This window comes from Phyllopteryx taeniolatus, chromosome 8, assembly GCF_024500385.1.
Source record: "Phyllopteryx taeniolatus isolate TA_2022b chromosome 8, UOR_Ptae_1.2, whole genome shotgun sequence".
Lineage (NCBI taxonomy): Eukaryota > Metazoa > Chordata > Actinopteri > Syngnathiformes > Syngnathidae > Phyllopteryx > Phyllopteryx taeniolatus.
Window position 1 is genome coordinate 28,700,636 of NC_084509.1, and position 20,980 is coordinate 28,721,615.

Below are 20,980 nucleotides of genomic sequence, written 5' to 3' on the forward strand. Positions count from 1 at the left end.
CTGGGCACGTAAACTGACAAAGAAATTTCAGCCTGCTACGATGCATCCGAACATGGAGTCCTGTCATCACAGCTTCACTAATAAAGACTAGCTAATGCTACAGTTTCAGGCTAATCCATTCAGTCACGTCTGAGTGACAATCGCTGACCCCCCCTTAAACCCCACCTCCCTCCCCCTGTTGGCCATATAGACTCTGTGGCGGTCCAGTCTGCTGGACTGTGATGGATGTGGGCCCACAGAGACCACGCGGGACCCTGTGCCGCGCTGACATTGCCAGCAGCTGCTCCGACGATGATGTGGGGGGGCTTTGACGAGGACAAGTGTCACGGGAAGCCTCTGGGGAGGTAACAAGGGAGCTGAAGCCGCTCACCTGCCTGACAAAAGATTCAATCTCGCCGCTTCGCCTTCACCCTCGGGACGACCGCAACCCGCTCGCCTGCGCCTGGTGATGGCGTGAGGCTGAGGGCGGGGGAGGGGGGGGTATGGGCGTGATTGAACCTGACATCATTTTAATCATCCAACACATTCAGACACCTTTTTTTATTCACATGACCTCAATTAAAGGATTAACTCCGCATGAGGCTTCCATGGGTTCCACTGGAAAAAACGCAAATACAATAGGAGAATTTTACAAATAAGAGTCTCTCTGAGATACCAGGCTGCTTCAGACCCCCACCACTAGATGGCGGCAGAAAACTTCACAACAGCTGGCCATCATCAATTCAAATTGGAGGGGAAAGACAAGATCAGTTAGTGGCCGACTGCCCCAAAAACCCCACAGAAGGAGAACAAGGAAGGACAAAAAATGTAGGTGAAGACATGTTTTGTGCTTGCATTTTCCATGTTTGGCTGAGTCCATCACTGGGGAACTGGGTCCTGGACTCCCAACACAACTGACCGCAGACTTGTCAGGATCCATGACACCATGCCCTCCTCCATCACCCTCAGCACTCAAGACTGGCTCCCCCCAGGGCTGTGTGCCGAGCACCCTCCTGTTCACGCTGCTTGCCTTGTGTATGCTCAGCGAGATTCCCGAGCTGTCATATCGTGAAGTTTGTAGACCACGGAGCAGTGGTGGGACACATCACCAACAACAATGAGTCAGAGGACCGAAACATCTGGTGGACTGGTGCAAAGACAACAATCTTTGCATCAATGTGAAAAGGTCAAGGAGATGGGGGTGGAGTTCAGGAGGGACAGATGCCCCCCTACCCTCTACAAAGGATGTCAAAAGGCTGCCTCCCCACAACCACAGACTGTACATCTTCACCAGCAGGTGCAGAACAAGGGCTTTCTGCATCATCAAGGACCCTCCCCATCCCGCACACCGTCTCGTCCATCATCTCCCCTCAGGCAGGAGGCTACGGAGCATCCGGTGCAGGACCACCAGGCTGAGGAACAGATGCTTTCCGGAAGCTGTGAGACTATTAAACTCGAACATTGCTCCGTAAAACCCGGCATCAGACCCCCACCCCTATTAATCCCTGCACGACGAACGCTTTATACATATTTAGTACAAAATATCAGGAATATATTATAAGCAGTTCAAGCCGCTACGTTTGTATTTCTGCTGTATCCACATTTTTGCTACACTTGCATCTTTGCACACACTCATAACTGGGAATAAGCATTTTATTTCTTTTTTTAAATCTTATTTTGTGCTATATTTTTTATTTATTAAGTCTTGAGTACTATTGGGTTAATCTGGGACCTTGGGGATTGAATTTGGTGCCATATCATGTGTAAATGTGTGCTCGACAATTAAATTCCCCGAATCCTTATGTAGAGTGCAAAGCAGCGCCATGTAATTTTAGATTTATGTGAACATTTTGGACTTTTGTCATTTTGAAATTATTTTCGCCGAGACGAAACATCAGCACCGTTATGCGAGGTTCTGCCTTGAATATGTTAATTGCAGAAGAAGACATTCGCGCAAGTGTTGAGGAGGCTTGGTAGACAGCGTGAGCATCAGGGGAATTCTTTTTTCCCGATGCAACGAACACAACAAGCTCTGCCTGGCTAATTGGACGCAGCTGAGCCGGAATTCTTAATTAGCCGTCGCAGCGTCTGTCAACTTCATCAAATCGGATATCCGCGTGTGAAACACAAACACAAAAAAGACAAAGCGACTTACTGTTGACGGGGTTGTCTCCGATGATGTGATGCCTGCCGCTCCAGTACCACAGAAGAAGAGTGGCGTCTCTGGAGCCGGACACGATGTAGCAGTCGCCCCCGATGTACGACTCGGACCGGGCCAGACACGTCACCACGTCCCAGTGGCCGAACACAATCTGGGTCAGCTTTCCTGCTCGGGACAAACATCAGTTTAAGAGGCGGTTGACAGAGAAGGGGCCGCGGGGGCGGCGGACGCCGTCCGGTTCGCCGCTGCCTCGCAACGCGCGTGGCGCCAAACAGCAGAGACACTGAAGCCCAAATAACACAAAGCACATAATACTTCAGGGGAGATGTATTTTTCCCATCTGCGGGCACTGTTTGAGTGGGTTCAGGTTCAAATGAATAAGGAAGTGGCCATTCCGCCGGACACGAATGGCCACTGCATGGAATAAGGACGCTTGGTGTTTTCAGAGTAGGGGAAGGGACTTGTGTCAGAAAGTACATGCCCCACAGGACTAGTTTTTAGCCACAACCCCAAAAAATCCAGAAAATGTAGAAGGTGAACAAAAGTTTGAAGCTACAGTGCAGCTCAACAGTTCAGTACGACACTGTTTTACTCAATTGAAGCCAAAAAATAAATTGGCTCGTAACTTCAACAAACTTGTAAGTGGAGGCACTCGGAAGTCAAGGCAGCACTCTACTGTATATGCCCAACATTTTTGAGGGCATCCACAACTCCTATTTTTGGGCAATTTGTCTCAGCGGCCATTGAGAGCATCACGCCGAGCACTTGACGCCGTCCTCCACGCACGAGCGCGCACACCTTTTTTGGCGCTCCCGCTCTCAGCCCACCTGTCTCCGAGGAGTACACGCGGAAGCTCTTGTCCCAGAAGCCGCACACCAGGATGTAGCGGTTGTCAGCTGTCACCACGAAGCACTGCGTGCCGATCCGGATGCTCTGGTCCACTAAGTCTGTGATCTGACGCTTGTTGCTCGCAGCGCTGTTTGCTGCGGCGGCGAAGGCACACGGGACACGTGTCGACAGCAGACGTTACAAGCGGCCGATGCGTTTGAGAAGCTGCGAGCACCTGTGGAATCAGAAGACGAACTCACCGATCAGAGGGTCCATCTCGATTGGGAGATGATGAGCCTGCTCCAGGGAGTATCCTGGCGCTCCTCTCAGTCCTGAACAAACACATTTTGTCCAGTTTGAGTCAGGATGCAGCAGTGGGAAATACTTTGTTAACTGGACTTGGGAAGTAACCAAGTACAAATACTTTGTAACTGGACTTAAGTGTAATTCTCAGGTATCCGTACTTGAGGATTTATTTGACTTTTCCTCCCTGGATTTGAAAGCCGATATCTGGACTTTGTAATCCTTGCTTTGGCAAAATTGGCTCGTTAACAGAGGACCCAGAATGCATCGCGGGCCAGGCGAAGTGTGCACACCAATTTGTTTAACCTCAATTGGACACCAAGTAAAAAAATTAAAAATTAAAAAATAAACTTGGCCTGGCACCTGAATTCGATAGTGGCGAGTAAAGGACTCTGAATGCATCTTTTAACCATCAACGGACCTTCAACAATATGCGCACATGAGTTTGTACTGCGGTGGACTGAGAACCCTGAATGCATCACGGGCATCACGCATTGCCAGAAATGTGCACGCATGGTGTTAACAGCGCTGTGCACAGGACCATGAATGCATCATGGACGATGTACACAGAGTGCAAGTTCAATGCCAGAGAGGACCCTGAATGCATCGCGGGCAATCTGCACACACTATATGGTGGTGAACGGAGGATCCTGAACACATCATATTTGGTGTGGAAAAACACTTTAGGATGAAAGGCCACTGAATGAATTTGTTCCAAGCAGGAATCAAATAAAGGTTGTTTTTGTCGTCGTCAAAGCCAAACCACATTTCCTCTCTGTCCAACATGGCGGCCAGTGGTCTGCAGTTGCCCTCATTAGGGCAGTAGACTCTCTCTCACCGTGTTTTCCACTCTGACAGCAAGCAAGTGTGAGGCGAATGTGCGCTTGAGCCGGGGCCCAATTTCCAAGCCAGCATTGCTTTGGCCTCCTGACCCGGAGGTGGCGGCCCCTTTCTCGGGGGCACAAAGGAGGGCGGGGGGGTCTGCGGTTCACACGCCAGCTTGAGACAACATGTGGAAACACTCCCCGCTTGGTCAGGAGGCGCCGGCTCAGGTGACGTTTTCATGGGAGCGGCCGTCACTCACCGACCGTGTTGTGCCATCGGTTGACGGCGAAGAGGCGGCTGCACGTGACGGTGACCACGGCCGGCACGGCGAGGTGCGGCAGCGTGTTGGCCGCCACGTGCGTCACCGGCGAGTTGGACGGGAACTTCAGCACCATGATGACGTCTTGCTGCAGCTGGTCCTTGAACATCAGAGGACTCTGCGGAAGGAGGAAGACAAAATATGCCATTTTTTTTCTTATGGGGGCTTCACAGTTGAAGTTCCTATTTTTAGACTCGGGGCTCAAGGAGTGGCCACTCGCTAGATCTGCCCCTGGTCGGCAAGGTAGCCTAAGCCGTACTCGGCATTGGCCCCGCAGTCGAGTCGGTGGGTGTGAAACGGAATTTCAACCAGGGTGTTCAAAGTGGAGGGAAAGCAGAGGTGGGCAAACTTTGGTGCTCATTTTTGTTTTTTTTTAAAGGGCTTAGTGTCAATCTAGATGAGGAAATATGAAACAAAACAATCAAATACATAAATAAAAAACATTTTTAAACAGTATGTAAAATATGATATAATACAAAGTCATTAAAATTGTTACAATAAATGCCTTATGATTATAATCATTGAATTTATTAATACAATAATTAAAAATGTTATACAAATATATAAATCAATTACCTAATTATTTAATGAGATCAATGAACACAAAATAAAAAAACAATACATAAAATATAATTCACCAATTTTAAGAAAATAAATGCAAAATGAACGCAACAAATATTACATGATGTAAAAGTTTGTTGAGCCAGATGAAAGAAGAGGTATGATGTAAAACGGGTGCTGTGTCTTCATCCTAGGGGTGATTTGTCACGCACGTTATTAAATGAATTCAATTGTGTGGGGTTGGAGGGGGCACAACCTCCTCTCCGTTCAAAAGTTGAGCAATATTTTTTCTTGCCCCCACACCCCCTTCCCCGCCTCTCCAGCATGCTCTCCGCTCTCACCAGGTGCATGGCGGAACTGCGTGGAGGATGTGGCTCGATGAGCAAGTGAGATGGCGTCTGTCCAAAGCTCCGGATCTGCGCCTCCGTGGCCTGCGGGAGGGGAAAGCGAGAGACAAAGTGGAGAGCGAGAAAAGCGGAAGAGAGAGGGCGGCCGTCACAGTGGATATGCGTCAAAGTGATGGGTCAATGCGCTACTTGACAATGCGAGCAAATCTGGATTTGAAGTTGGGAGAGTGGGGTGCACTCCCGGTAACCCCCACCCCCTCCCCCTCCACCTCCACCTCACCCTCCTCACCCTGCAGAGTCATCCAAGTGTTAGTATGGAAGAGACAGGCCTTTTCCTATTAACATGCTTGGCTTAACCGTTCCCATTTGCAGGCGCGAGGGGCCCCCGCTTGCGCAAACGCTAACCTGGAGTGACATCCCGGCGAGGCCGGCCACTGCGATGTCCCGCGCTATTGTCGCGCGAGACAAAGGAGAGGGCGCGCGTGTGTGCGTAGAGAGGCAGGCAAAAGTGCACGGGGGTCACGTCAAAGGATGCTTTACACGCTCTCAAATGTGGGTCTGTTTTGAAGACGAACACACCACGCGCTAGAATTGCACTCAGTCGAGCGGACACACACGTGCACACATTGGGAGAGCCTGCCCACTTCCCGCGGGACTATATTCGACCTGAAACATCTTGGAAAACATGTTCCGACAAGAATACACAATATATATATATATATATATATATATATTGTGCTTTTTGTTATGGCAGTTCCATCTCTAACTAATTAAAACGTAGCATACATGTGAAGAGTTCAAATGCAAAAGAAGAAATCTCCCCTTTTTTTCGGAAATGCAGTCAAATAAATCAATCAATTCCAGTTTCTAGGTTCAAGATCATTTTCATTTCGGATATTCCAACTTCATATAAATTCATCATTTAAGAGCGAATTTGGAGACAAAAGAAACTTTTTTCGAAGAGGTGGCATTTTAATGGGATTTCATCAAGAACATATTTTTCTTCAATAACAGATAAGTGAAACATTTTCCCATGACGATAAAATTTCACTGGAATGGCGTTGCGATTTGGGAATAGAAAAAGGAAAAGACAGCCCAACAAGTATCCAGTATGTTGCTTAAAAATGAGTAAAACCTGCATATAAAAGCCAAAATGTTGCTGTCGTGTCTCATATTCAGCATTGTATTCAATTGTGCCATATTTTGGTCGATTTCTTACCGGCCTAAATAGCACAAGATGGATCCAAATCCCTGGCTCATAAAAGTATATGGTGTCAAGAAAGTACAATCAAGTCCCCCATCGTCATGGTTTGCCATTCGCAAATTCTCAGTTTTCGGGGGGAACCTAGCCTCAGTTATTTGCTGAAAAACTCTCCTATTTGCTGTTTTTATTTATTGTTTTTTTTTTTTTTGCTCAGGCCAAAGCCGTATCTAAAATTCAAAAAAATGTCCTTTGCACCATCTGTTGGCATTTGGGTGTTGATGTCGAAGTGAGGAGAGGCACTTTATTTCATCCGGCCAAAGCTTTGTCGAATAGAGAAAAAAGAGATTTGCTGCTGCCATCTTGTGGCAGCTATAGGAAATTACAAACCTTTTTTGCATGGGCCACAATTACTCGCAAATTTGAACTATTCACCACAGGGCTTGGTCCTCGAAGGTTCACTGCATGTAGAAGTGAAACATCTCGACTCTTTTTTAGACATTTGTATGTTGGGGAGGAGCTAAGTTTAGCCTGGGTTGTCAGCGGAAGTTACAAAGAGTGCATGTGCATTTATTTTGTCAGGGTGAAGTTGTATGATGAGTTTGAAGTGACATTGAACAGTTTAAGGATCATAGTTTGCTGTATATTTCCCATTTAAACTATTAATAGCGGCAATTCTCAATATTTTTAGGGGGCTGTCAATGACTCACGGTTTTTCGCAATTGGCAGCAGGGCTACGGGTTTACTGTATTTACTTCCGAGGGGATATTTGTGTCATCCTGTCCACTGACACGGTTAAAAACATCCCCTCCTTGGCGGCGGTAACACGGCGAATGAAAAAAAGATATGTGTGGTTGTCATTGATCTTGATGGAAGTGACTGGCGCCTGCTCCTCCATCGCAGCGGCGTGCGCAGACGTCCGTCGCGCAGGGGGGTGCTCGGCCCTCGTTTCGCGTGGGCGCTGTACACACCGCTTAAAATCACACGCAGCCAATGGGCAGCAACATTCCCAAGTGATTCGGGATGAGGACAGGCCACCTGCGAGCGAGAGCCCCCACAACTCCCCCGCCTGCTTTCCTCTTCCCCCAAAACGACTTCCGTCACTTCCTATCTGACACAACGCCACTGTCGCACCGCCCTCCAAAGTTTCACGTGACTTGTTGCTGAGCACATTTGGGGAATACAAAAATAAAGGCACATTTAGACCATCTGTGTGTAAAGTCTTCTACAGTAGTAACTTCACTTGAGTACAGTGACAAAATGTAATACGACATGTAAAGAATGCAACTAAGCACATTTGCTTTATTGATTTATGAATATTTGAGTGAACGTGGCAGCATTTTTTCTTTGTCTTGTGAGGAAAAATGAACTTTTCTGGTGCGTTTTTAGGGGGATTGGAATGAATTCATGGCATTTGCATTCATTTCAATGGGGAATGTTGATTTGCGATACGAGTGATTTGACTTTTGAGAACGGTCGCAGGATGAATTAACTTCACGTTCACGGTCTTGCCATTGGCTAATTCAATTGTTCATTTTTCTTTGGAACCGATCCTCAGTTATTTGCTGAAAAACGTACCTAGTGGTGTTTTTGTGTTGAGGCAAAACCACTGTATGAGTATTGCGCCATCTCGTGGCATCTTAGTGCCAAGGACCTACTGTATGTTGATGTGAGTTGAGGAGCTTCTTCATGTAGCATCTACAGGCAATTATAATCCTTTTTAAGGGCACAAGATGAATACAGTAAACAAATAATATTGTTAGCATAATTGTCTACGTCAATTTTTACCGACTAAAAAAACAAAACAAACAAACAAAAAAAAAAACAATGTATTTGCTAAAAATTGTGTTAATTCTTGTTTTCCCCAAAATGTTGAAATATGACTTGGGCAGGCAACTATTAGGCTAACGATATAATTATTTTGCGGACCGCCAAGCTATGGCTCGCGCACGGGCCGGAAACGCACGTACCGCCGTAAAACCACACAACACAACACAACACAACACCACACAACACACGACATCAAGTCTGTCAGACAGAAGGAGGACGCGCCCTCTGCTTGACCCGCTAAGCAGCGCGGGCTCGCCATGCGACACGACACCTGAAGCCGACAACACGCCGAGAAGACTGACGGAGAAGTTGCACGCACGCTGGAAGACTATAACCGCTCTCCTTAGCTTTTACCTCCATAAACGTACCCGAATCCAGCCCATAAAATGTGGCCACTCTTTGACGACCCAGTACTAACATAGATTTTTGTTTTTTTTGTTTCAAGGTGGAAATAACGCTGAATAATGGCAAACACACAATTCACTTTTGAAGAAAGAGCATTTGTGCTGGCGGAAGTTGGAAAACAATCCCAGCAGTGGAACACTTCCAAACTGATGGATTGGGCGAAGACTCCCTGCGCGTTGAACAAACGTCACACGGCTTGGAATATTCTTGAACGGGGATACTCCGAAGATAAAGTTCACGACACCAAACCAGCGACAGTCGACGAGTTGGAAAAAAAAAAGAAAAAAAGAAGTGAGACGACAACGTCTTGTCATTTCAAACGAAACGTTCCATCCACAATGTCGACGAATCCAAGTTGGAACATTTGCGAACACGCAGGAATGAGAACCTTTGACGACGGGGGCTAATGACTTGACTTTGATTTCTTCATTCGACTTGTATCAATGCCAATCGAGGCTAACTTGTCGGTGATATCTGATTCCCTTGAAAGAAGATTCAAATCCTAAAGGTCAAGTGATGACACACTTTTCAATATGAACACTTTGTTGACTAGCACTCAAGCTTTGCTGTCTTTGTCAACCTCGTAAGCAGTCAAGGATGGGAGGGGGTGTAAAGGGATTGGGGAGGGGGATGGGGGGGGGGTCTGTGTGACAAGGAATGAAGTCGCACTGATGAATAATTTGTCCGCCTCCTCCCGAGCGAGGCCACGTGCTCGGAAACCGGGGGCCGAGCTGTCATGTTCCCCCCCTCCCCCCCGTGAAGAGGAAGCTGTCAGGACGAGGCCTGCCCCCGCCAGCAGGGGGCGCCACCTGACACGCGGCGGCGGACCCTCGGATTTCCTGACAGGTCCTGACGGCGTTTATGCAATTCGTCAGCTGTCGCTGGAGCCGGATGAATCAATATCGCGGGTGTTCGCGCGACATTTAGCGGGCTCGCTCTTTGTCAGTGCTTCGTTATGTTTAGTAACTATGTTGAGATGTTTTTCACAGAAGATTTTGTAACAAAAAACAGCCTCAGGTATCTGTAGCATAGGTATATTATGTAAGCGGTGTTGGAATTTTGATTGTACGACATTTTTCCTCACTACATTAAAAAAAAACAAAAAACGTTTTCCGAGCAGCAACAGCTTGACTTCTGGTGACACTCGCGAGCTATAAAAGAAGTCGGCAGGTTATAGAGCATTCATTCTCTCCTCCAAGTTCCAGCACTCTGGAATGTTCTACCTGCCAAAATGAGAGAAGCTAAAAAAAGTTTCAACCTCGGCTTAAGATTTGGTTAAACTGTAACCTGTATGCAACAAGTCAACAAGTACTTTGCCACACCCCGACATCTAGATTTTGGCCTGTTTTACTGCCGCTTCCCCCTCTTTTGCGATTCAAGGCTAAATCAAAAAAGTTGACTTGACGTGAAATGTCTGCCATTTTTTTTTTTTTTTACTGAAGGACATTGTTCTCACATTTGTGACTTGAAACACATACATTTCGCAAATGTTGCGATGTCCTCTGGCAAAATGGTATCTTTATTAAATAAATATGCAGCTATAAATGTGCACGTGCAGTTAAATCCTCGCGTTGTTATTTTGCATCAGAAACGGAAAGAATCCACCAAAATAATAGTCATGTATTTGAATAATGGAAGGAGCAATCTTTTTTCAATTTGTAAACAAGGGGCATGGTTCTATGTGCGAAACAAGTTTGAATTGATGTTGAAGGAATGTCAAATAGAACGATTGCAATTAGCTGACTCGCAAACACAACGTGGATCTCGACACAATTAGACACCGGCGTTCGCGGTAACACAATTGGCAACTACAGAGAATACGAACTCCCCCCCCCCCAAACAAGAAAAAAATAAGAAGAAGGCCCTTGCTTGGATCAAGCAAATCTTGGTGCGTCCCATTTGCATAATGGTCACTTGATAAATAAAGGCGCCGCTGGAAGTGACAGTATATAAATGAGTTGTTTTGCAGACAGCAGATGGCGGACATCACAGGAAAAGAGAGACTCATCCCAGAAAAGACCCACAATGCACGGCAGCTGCTGCCCCGCCGCCGCAATTAAGCCATTCACAAGTGGCACACCGCAGCTCATAGATATTCAATTAACGTGTTGAGGACAAGGAGACGCACCCGCTCGGCTATTGACGGGCCGACCTCTGCGCATTGATCGCAGGATCATCGATCCGATTGAAAGCGGAGGAGGCCCATAATCGATGACGGGCCGTTGTTTTGTTTTTCACAAAAGAAGACTGACAGACGACATTAACGCGTGCCAGCACACGTGCAGACAGGAGGTTATGTCGGCCGGGAGGGACTAAGAGTATGAGGGAGGGTGGGAGGGGCTCGGTCGCCATGGAGACCAATCTTGTACAGTGCAGTAATTCCCAGTAAATCAAGGTTCACCTTCAGTACAGTGGACCACTGTACTTACGTTTGCGAAATGCCAATAATCCGTTACAGCACTCCTTTGAAAACAAAAACAAAAAAAAGGTTGTAACTGTATATTTTACTGAGGGAAATAGCATTCCATACTATTGTACTTAAAAAAACACACACAGTAATAAAATAATGAAATATAAGAATTTTTTTTTTTTTTTTTCTCATACTGTATCAATTGAATGGCCATTGTGCTGCGCCTTCTGGTCTGCCCACATTGGCCACCTGGGGGCAACATAAGACAGATAGGTGGCTATACGGTCCATTGCAATATCTTAACTTCTCCCTCAACTCATCAGTACGACACTAATTTTAGTCCTTCTATGCACAGGACAAACAACGTGACTGTGAGTACTGCTATATTGTATGTCTACATGTGCTGCTGCACCGTTTATGTTCAATCCATTGCTTAAAGGACTGCAACACACAGTCGACGCTATTTAGCTTTAGCATTAAGATAGCGGACTGAAAGGCCGAACTATATCATTGTTTGAGATACACAACGTGTAATTGTTTTATGTTCAGTTGGACCGTAAACTTCAAGTGGGAGTTTTTTTTTTTGCCAAACTGCTGCTTGTTGCCACACAGCGTGTGAATTTAAAGTCTGCACTTTCCAAAAAAAATAAAATAATAATAATCTTAACCCATTGTAACATTATGGACAGTTTGAACATTAAATTCAGCAATAGTTTTGTGTACCACTAGAGGGAGCCTACATACCAAGGCATTCCAACACGTCGAGGCAATTTGTGACTAGCGAACCCGGATTAGGCCGGGGTTCACTGTGTATACACTCGCGTGTGTGTGTGTCCGTGTTTACCTCTCTGGTCAAAGGGTCGGCGATGGCGTCCAGGCTGACGCCGCCCTCGTAGGTCAGGTGGTGAAAGACGTTGAGGGCGCGCACCGCCTCGGGACCGCGCTGCTTGTAGCCGAAAATGAGGTCAATCCACTGATGCAGCTGACACGACACAAACTCGCTCTCCAGCGCCTGCCCGACGAGCACGGGGGGCCAATTAGAGATGAGAGGCGCGCACACACGCACAAAGAGATGACACACGTTGTCCGTTCACATTCGGAAGCGCTCGGATGTGCAGATGACCTCACGGGACGTTGCAGCGACGGCAAAAACACACAGGACAAAACATTAGGAACACCCATCGAACGAGAGCCGTGCGAAATAATTGTGCCTTAGCAGGAAAAAAATAAAAATAAAAAAGATTCCAGAATACAACAGACAGCACTTAGTGGTGTTCAGACCTCCGCCAAGGACAAACACAAAACATATTTTTTAATGTCCCCGCATCAAGGTCAACAAGGCCGAATATCTGAATTGTACATGTTAGGCACAATTTTAGGATGTATGTAATATATATGTATATTTATATAAAATGAAAAAAATCCAGAATGCATTCATCATTCACCTCTGGCAATATATAAAACATCTCATTGGATTAAGTGGATCGGGTACCTAATCTTATGACCTGTGAGAGCAAAATAAACGAACAATTGAACAGAATAATAGAAGCAATATCACCAAAAGGAATGTGTCGTGCTGTTATCAACTCGCATATCATCTCACATTTCTGCTCCCACTTAAATCCCACAACTCATCATTTTCGGAGATGCTAACAGGGATCCAATTTAGTGTAAAACTAGCCTGATAAATGACCTGCGAGAGCGGAGCGTATTCCTCCACTGTGTCTTTTATTGTGTTTGCGTGTGTAAGCGGAGAGCGCGGATAAGACGCCCGCCAGGCTGATAAATGCTACTGTACGCTGCACAATGCGAATGTTGGTGGAAGCGGCGTGGAGAGGCAAGAAAAAAAAAAAAAAACACACACAAAAAAATCAGCCATTAGTAACAAAGGCTGCACTCTCACACGCACACACGCACGCACGCACACAGTTTGCCACAGGGCATGTCACCACAATTGGAAGTGGCACATGCAAAGATGGGAAGTGGGAGGAAGCGGGGGAGAGCGAATGAGAAGGAAGGAGACCGAAATGAAATCATAAAGGAGGCCAGAGTGCTGCAGACTAGAACAAAAGAACACAAACATGGCGGCGGGGGGGAAGATGGCGAAGGGTTTTGCGGAGCGAGGACCATCGGCGCACGTTGAGGGATGCGAGCATCCGTCTCCAGCGGGGCCCGCAGATTAAAGAAAGGTCACCTCCGTATGAGCAGACCGGTTGTGTCACTCCGGCTGAAAAGGTCGAGCGTGTTCCTCCAGCTCGCCTCCACAAAAGAAAAAACTCCCCAAAAAAGATGGCAAAAGGATGGAAAATGTTTCATCAGCGGTGTTTCTCATTAGAGTCGCGGGTGAGCTGGAGCGAGCAGGGGTCAACCCCCGGGTGTGGTCAGCCGGGGCAATCACAGGGCACATTTACACACACGCGACTTTCCGCAACCACGTTCGCACCTGTGGACTATTTACTGCTTGGCCGCCCGCCAGCCTCAAACATTGGGCTCCATTTCTGGAAACGTTCCAAGGAAAGATAGGGATAACTTTGGAAAAAAAAAAAAAAAAAAGCCATTTTTGAATTAAAAAAAAAAAAAAAAAAAAAAAGAATTAATTAGAAACTACAATAACCTATTTTAATTCAACACACAATTAGAAGAGAAAAAAAACTAAAACAAAAAAAACCCCAGAAATGCTAATTTATCAAATTAACGAGAAAATATGGTGAATTTATGAAAAAATTAAAAAAATGGTCTAAACATTGACTTAGTAAATTTACTACAAAATGTTTGTATTAAATAAAAAAAATTATATTTTTAAGAAAAATAAACTGGAAAAAATGTTTTTTTTTTAAATTATACTATATACAAAGAAATTACAATAAATATGTATACAAACGTTAATTGAGCAAATTACCAAGACCATATGGTGAATGTATAAAAAAAATACATAATGTGCAAATGTGTATTAAAAAATGAATATTAAATAAATAAATATTAATTTGGAAAATTCATTAGAAATTACGGTGATAAGCGATAGATCATAGTCTATTATATAAAATATAGAAATTGATTTATCTTAGCATATTACTGGAAAATATGGTGAATTATTTTTCTATAAACAATTGCAAAATATAAAATGATACACAAGTTAAACTCCCAAATCAACAAAACATGAGAGAAGTTATGAAAAATGGATAATGTACAAAAATGAATTTTTTTTTAGAACCATTTGCCAAATGTTCTACAAAATATGGTGATTGTATTATACAAAGAAGAACCGTATATTTTAGCAAATTAAGTGGAAAATATGGTGGATTTCTAAAAAAATACATAAACAATATAATTTGCAAAACTAAAAGGAGATGAAAAATATTTTTGGGTGAATTAGCTAGAAAATAATGTTTAAAATACATATGTAAAAACAGAAAAAAAATCTGCACACATTTTGTGAATTGACTCGAAAATATGGTATGCAGTTTTTCAAAAATAAAAAGTGTATAATTTAAAAATAGATCAAATAAACAAACATTGATCAATATTCCTAATAGTGAATAAGAATAATAATCCTCTTGCCTAATCGAGATTACAATAAGCCTTGAGTGAACCGTGTACTGTTTCACAACAGGAATTGTATTGTTTTTGGGTTGATTATTATTTTCAATACACATTTGCACTCCTTCCATACTTGCCTATAAAACAGGCTAGCGAAGTCTGGAATTTTCCGATCCTCACCATTCTGTTGATCCTCACGAAGTCTTCGGGGGTCTTGGCCCAGACCGGCAAGTCCACGTCGGCCACCATGGCGCGGTCCTCCCGCATTCCCAGATGGTAGCCGTTGGCGTTGACCAACATCTCCGGCAGGTAGAAGAACTCCGGGATCAGCTCCTGCGTGGCGGAAGAGTTGCGATTACAACATTTAGGAACTTTCACGAAATTATGAAAACTTGCATGATGACCCTTTTAAATCAATGGATTATCCACATCACTCCATGAAAATAAAACTTCATATCACTGTCATGTGAAACTACTATCTATTCCAGCCTCCCAAAAAAACAACAGCACATTTGAATTTATAAAACAAAGACTAATAACAATAATTAAACAGTTTTTTTCCAGATTTTTTTGCTTCAGTTCAATGGACATTGTGCTGCCTGTTTTGGTGTTCCCGTCTTGGCCACCTAGGGGCAGTATAATACAGACTAATGAGTATAAATGGAGGAGCTGTAACAGTTGCTCAGTAAACCGGAATATTATTGGTCATTCTTTGCGGAGGATAAAGAATATATGCCTGTGAGTAGTTTTATATTATCTGTCGACTTGTGTTGCTCCACTGTTTGTGTTCAAATATCTGTGAAAGGGATATAACGCTGATGCGATTCGTTAGCTCATCTGTGGCATTTCCCATTGTATGTCAGGATTCAGCTAGTGGACTTTAAGGCAAAGTTATGCGTTAGTTTTCAATGCGCAACGTGAAATTCTCTCAGTTTTATGTTTAGTTTGACAGTACATTTCAAAACTGCCTGAAAAAACGAACGAAACCGAACAGAATCAAAGAATAAAACAGAAAACCAAGAAGAAACCCCACCGAGAGGCAGGTGAAAAGGTAACACAAACACACCAAACAGCGGGATGTGAAAAGTGAGACGTGGTGTTTTTTTGGTTTGTGTTTGTTTTGAACACTTATTATGACACACTGAGGTGTTAGCGTGTTAAATGGAAGTGGAACTGAGTCGTTGTTGTTGTTGTTCGATCTGACAGTGGAGGAAGTATCAGGCAACACCTGCTGGAATCCCGCGCACTGAAATACAACATCATGATTGACAAGGCTCGAATATGCGCTACCGTCCCTTTAAAGAAAGGCGTGACTGGTGTTTCCAATCTGCGGTTCAGTGCAACCGTGAGAGGACGAGAAATGCCGACGCAATGAGGCATCTGCACACCAGGAATGTTCATGTTGTGTGTGTGCGTGTGTAGAGATTGGCCGTTAATGACGGGGTCGTTGAATTGTTGTTTCCATCTGACTTGAGAGGTGACCCCACGAGGGGTCGGACAACCCGGCTCGCTCTTGTCGTCGTTACTGCCGGAGGAGGCCGAGGTTAATGAAGGCGAGTCCCCGGGAAAAAACGAGACGACTTTGAATCAGGCAGCCCGACGGCCCGCTCTGTTCGCCGGGCCTCGGACGACCTTCCGCCCCCGCCGCTTCGGCTCGGGTCTTGATGACTGCGAGGCGGCGGCGCATTCTGTTCGTGTGTGTGCTGGTAAAATACACGCACTGGAAAGTTCAAGAGGAACGATCGCACGAGATCCAATACAGGAAGTGGATTAAAATTTGAGTTTATCTCACAGGGTGTCAATTTTGTTTCCTTGGAAACCATTTTGGTTCGGCTCCTTTAAGCTACACAAGCTCAACAAAATATGTCCGCTGATTGTGTTAAACTGGATTTCCCTTGTGCTGTTTACACTGCTGTCAAATCTGGATCAGATCCAGATTAAACACAGATTTGTTTAATATTGTAGTGCACTGCATCATGCTAGCTGTTTCTAACATTTTGACACTTGCTAAATAAGGCAACCAAAACATTAGGAACATCTATCAATATTCGGCAGTGCAAAATCAATATATATTTGAATCACTACCCCTCAGGCAGAATTTTGAGGTATCTATCGATGCATGAATAAAGCCCTGGCCCAACATTATATCGCAAACGTTAAACCGTAAGCTTTGGCTCCAAACCCTATTTTGAAACACTAACCTTTTTAAAAAAAATTTAAAAAAAAACTAACTTATTCCTCATACGACACCCTAACTGCAGCTCCAAATACTAATTTTGAACACTAACACTCCTTTGAAACGCTAATTCTGGTTTAAAACCCGAACCTGAAATGCATTAGATGACTTGAAAGAAATTTCAAATGATAACGTTGGCTTCAAACTCTAACTGTTGGCTCAAACCTGATTGGAAATCCTACCCCTGGTTTGAAACTCTAGTCTCGGGTCTAAAGGTTAATTTTAAAGTCGAACACTTGTTTGAAGCCCGAACTCTGGCTTGAATCTGTAACTTGAAACACTAACACTTAATTGTTAAAAACCCTAATTTTGATCCCGAATCTTTGCTTGGAAGCCTAATTTGAACGTATGTAGAATTGGTTTCTAATGACCAAAAATATATATTATTTTAAATTACAGAATTTTCACCGCATTATGACTAAAAATCTTGATGATCTTGATGTTTAACATGCAATATTTTGTCCCCGATGAAATCATTTCTACCACTGGATCGATCATCCTACTGAGATCTGTTTCGGATATTTGGATGCACGTTTGCGACAAACTCAGGTAACCAAAATATTAGGAACAGCTGGCAGTCGAATGCAGCGCATAACGAACCCATTTTGGAATGACCGCGCCTGAATCCTGAATGATTCATATCTTTTCAAAGGCAGAATTTTAGACACAGTTCACACGCGAGCAGACGTTATATAACAACAATGTAGCGCTCATCTCCCTCTGCAAAAACAAAGGCAAGTGCGGATGTGTTGCCGAGTGTGCGCTATTTGTTAACAGGGTGCCGTGTGACTGCACGGCTGGCAGCGAGAGAGCAAAACCTCTGTCCCGACATGCGGGGGAAGAGTGCATTTGAAATGGCTCTTGTCATTAATGCTTTATTAATTGCCCGCGGCTACGGCGCCCGCTAGCAGGGTGCGCTAGAAACGGATGACACTTTGAGGTCAGCGCCTATTCCTGCTGCTGCTGCGTGCATGCTATGAGGCGAGGCAAAATGGAGGCAAACCAGCAGGGTTCTCTTCTTTCTTTTTTGGATTTTCTTCCAGAGAGGCTTTGGCTCTTTGTTCAAGCACTCGAGAGACTATCTGTTTTTTGTTTAGTTTTTGTCTGAAAAGCTGATCAAAATGTGGATTTTTTTTTTTTTTTCTTTTTTTGTTTTTTTCTTGGTGCCGAGGGGATTCCTGTGTGAAGGTTTCTGTTTGAACAAGGCATTTATAATTAATCGAATGTCTTCCGCGTACGGCAGTGCGCAGCCCAAATATGCACTCACTCACTGGCCAAAATATTAGGCACACCTGCAACATCTCACGTGAGCCGTCTCACACGTTACGTACATCAAAACACTCACTTTGGATTCATGCTGTCAGAGTTGAAGCGCTGGGATTGTAGACTGGACTAAATGGAACTGAGAGTTGTCAATTTTAAAAACCATAAACCAGGTTGGAATCTCTAATTTGAAACACTAACCTTTGTGTCAAACCGCAATTTGAAACTGTGACTCCCTAATTTGTTGAACCCTGAACCCTGTTTCCAAGCGCTAATTTGAAGCCCTATGCCCCACATTGAAACCCCAAACCAGGATCAAAACCCTCACCATGTCTACAAAACTGTAATTGGAAACACTAATCCTTGTTTGAAACCCAAACCGCGGATTGAAACCCTCTTTTGAGATCTCCACTTGAAACTAGCGGTGCGACAAGTAATCGATTGGTCAACGACTAATTGGCTATCAAATGAATCAATGGCTATTTTGATCATCGATTCATCGTTGAGAGACTTCAAATTGTCCACATAGTCGGAATTTGAGCCTATCACCAGTAAACATTCTCACATTTCTGAAGTGGTCTTTGTGTTGAATGAAAATAAGACATTTGCAAAGATCTGCTTTGATTTTGGAAATCAATGATCAATATTGTTTTCCCTTTTTTTGACATATTACAGGCCAAACCAGTCACTGAACTATAATCAATTTATGTTTGTGCATTTTCGGCACTGTCATTATGAAATCATGTCCTGTTTTGAATAAATTAATGGAAAATAAAAACAAAATTCTTTTCTCAGATTAATAAAGAAACAACGGACAGATGAATCGATGATTAAAGGAATCGCTAGTTGCAGGCCTACTTCAGACTGTGTGACCCATGACCCCATTTTAAGAGGACTCACGTTGACGTCCGAGGTGTCTCGCTGACAGTTCCTCCACGAGCGGGCGACGGAGGAAAAGATTCGGTCCGGGTGGTCGAATCGGTTGTTGTTGGCGCTGAGAAACAAGGTGGCGAACGGCTCCTGAGGAAACACAAACGAGACCAGCACACAAACAGCCATCATCAGTTAGTCCACACGTTTTTTTGTGCACTTGAGCGTGAAGGCCGGACTGGCGTTGAGATCGCTCACGCCCAGACGGGGAGAATTCATTTCACGTGAAGCCCCGACCTTTGCTTGAAACGCTCAATTGAAACCTTTACTTTGGTTTGAAACCCCGATTTAAAGCCCAAACACCCTCATGTGAAACCCGAACCTTTTTTTGGAACACCATTCCTGATTTGAAACCCTTACCTCGACCCCAAACCCGATTTGCAAACATAACAACTAAATCTGGTTTCGAACCCAGACCTTGGCTCCAAACCCTAATTAAAGGTCAAATGTAACCCTTGTTTGAAACCTAACCCTTAATGTTAATCCCTAAACATCGCTTGAAACTCCAATTTGAAACTCTGAACATGGCTTGACACCCTAATCTTGCCTTCAAATTATATTTTGATATGGCAACATTTGCTTGAAGCCTTACCATTTGCTTCAAATTCAAATGTAAAATCCTAACCCTTCTTTGAAACCAAAACGCTCATTTTAATCCCGAAGTATGGCTTCTAACGCTAATTTGAAACCGTAATCGTGGCCTCAAATTGTAATTTGAAACACTAACCCATGTTTGAAACCTTATTTTGATACTCTAACCCTGGATTGAAACCCGAATCTTGGCTCCGAACCATAATTTCAAACACTAATCCATGTCTAAAACCCTAATTTGAAACTCTAACCCTTGTTTGAAACCCTAGCTCCAAACCCTAATTTAAAACTATATAACCTCAGCGTATAGATCAGTCCTTCCCCGAGGAGGAAATTAACGAGCGTTTCGCAGAGTCGCTACAACGAACGTTAATGAGAATTGGCTCAAATGAGTTTTTTATTTTATTACATTTTTTTTCCCTGACACGGCGGTGGCGGCGGGCGTCAGGAAGCAAGGGATTGTGGGAGCAAAGCCGAAGAGGCCAATCTAGGTGCTGTCAGGGGAACCTCCTCAGTTCATCAGCAGCCCCTCCCCACTAATGATGGGGGGGTTCAGCTCTCGGACTTCCACAAACAACTTGTACCTCCTCCTCTTCCTCCAGTAAATGAGGACCTGAGTAAGCGTGATGGACATGTCTGCAAGCCTGAAACGCATAAACCTGTCACCCCCCCGACCCTCTGCAAATCATTACCCAGCCACTCTTTATTTAGCACACATATGCCGCTTTACTGGCCTGTGAAATCTGGTTTTTTTTTGGGGGGGGGACGCCGCCAATGGAGACGTAACAGCATCATCGGGCCTGACAGGTGACGACGCGCTAACGCTAACTGCAGAACGGCGGGAGAGGCTGTCGAGGGGAGGATGCCAGTGAGGGGTTTTATTTATTTATTTTTGATTTTATTTTTTGTCATCACTCTCTATTAGGGCTGCAAAACTCTGGGAATATTTAAAGTTGCAAACTCGGGGCAAATATATTTTGATCGCTAGCTAGCTAGATAGATGGATTATGAACAGTTCCAAATAGCAGTCAGTGTTAGCACAAAACCATCAGGCTTCTGCTAGAATGAAGAAGGGGGAAAATGTCAGCAAAAGCCTACTAGAACATCTGAACATAATTTGGGTTTAGAGTCATCATCAGTGGCACGTGTGCTGACTTAAATTTAAAGTGAGTTTGAATGTAATTGGTTCATACTGCACACAGCCACATCACCAGTTATAAGAGGGTGTGCACACTTGTGCAACTACATTATCCC

General features: G+C 44.3%; 1 protein-coding gene across 14 annotated transcripts in view; it reads right to left on the reverse strand.

The window, feature by feature from the left end:
- nbeab (neurobeachin b) overlaps nucleotides 1-20,980 on the reverse strand; it is a 202,183-nt gene that overhangs the window by 9,283 nt on the left and 171,920 nt on the right. For 8 of the 14 annotated variants that reach the window (XM_061782794.1, XM_061782800.1, XM_061782803.1 and 5 more), the window contains 8 exons: nucleotides 19,106-19,225; nucleotides 14,887-15,039; nucleotides 12,014-12,181; nucleotides 5,318-5,407; nucleotides 4,356-4,533; nucleotides 3,229-3,300; nucleotides 2,968-3,123; nucleotides 2,135-2,305 (listed from right to left, as the gene is read on the reverse strand). In XM_061782794.1, coding sequence (XP_061638778.1) covers nucleotides 2,135-2,305; nucleotides 2,968-3,123; nucleotides 3,229-3,300; nucleotides 4,356-4,533; nucleotides 5,318-5,407; nucleotides 12,014-12,181; nucleotides 14,887-15,039; nucleotides 19,106-19,225 — 1,108 coding nt within the window. Of the gene's footprint in view, nucleotides 1-2,134; nucleotides 2,306-2,897; nucleotides 3,124-3,228; nucleotides 3,301-4,355; nucleotides 4,534-5,317; nucleotides 5,408-11,188; nucleotides 11,223-12,013; nucleotides 12,182-14,886; nucleotides 15,040-19,105; nucleotides 19,226-20,980 lie in introns of those variants that run through there. The other 6 variants (XM_061782795.1, XM_061782798.1, XR_009789828.1 and 3 more) reach the window with 5 other exon arrangements.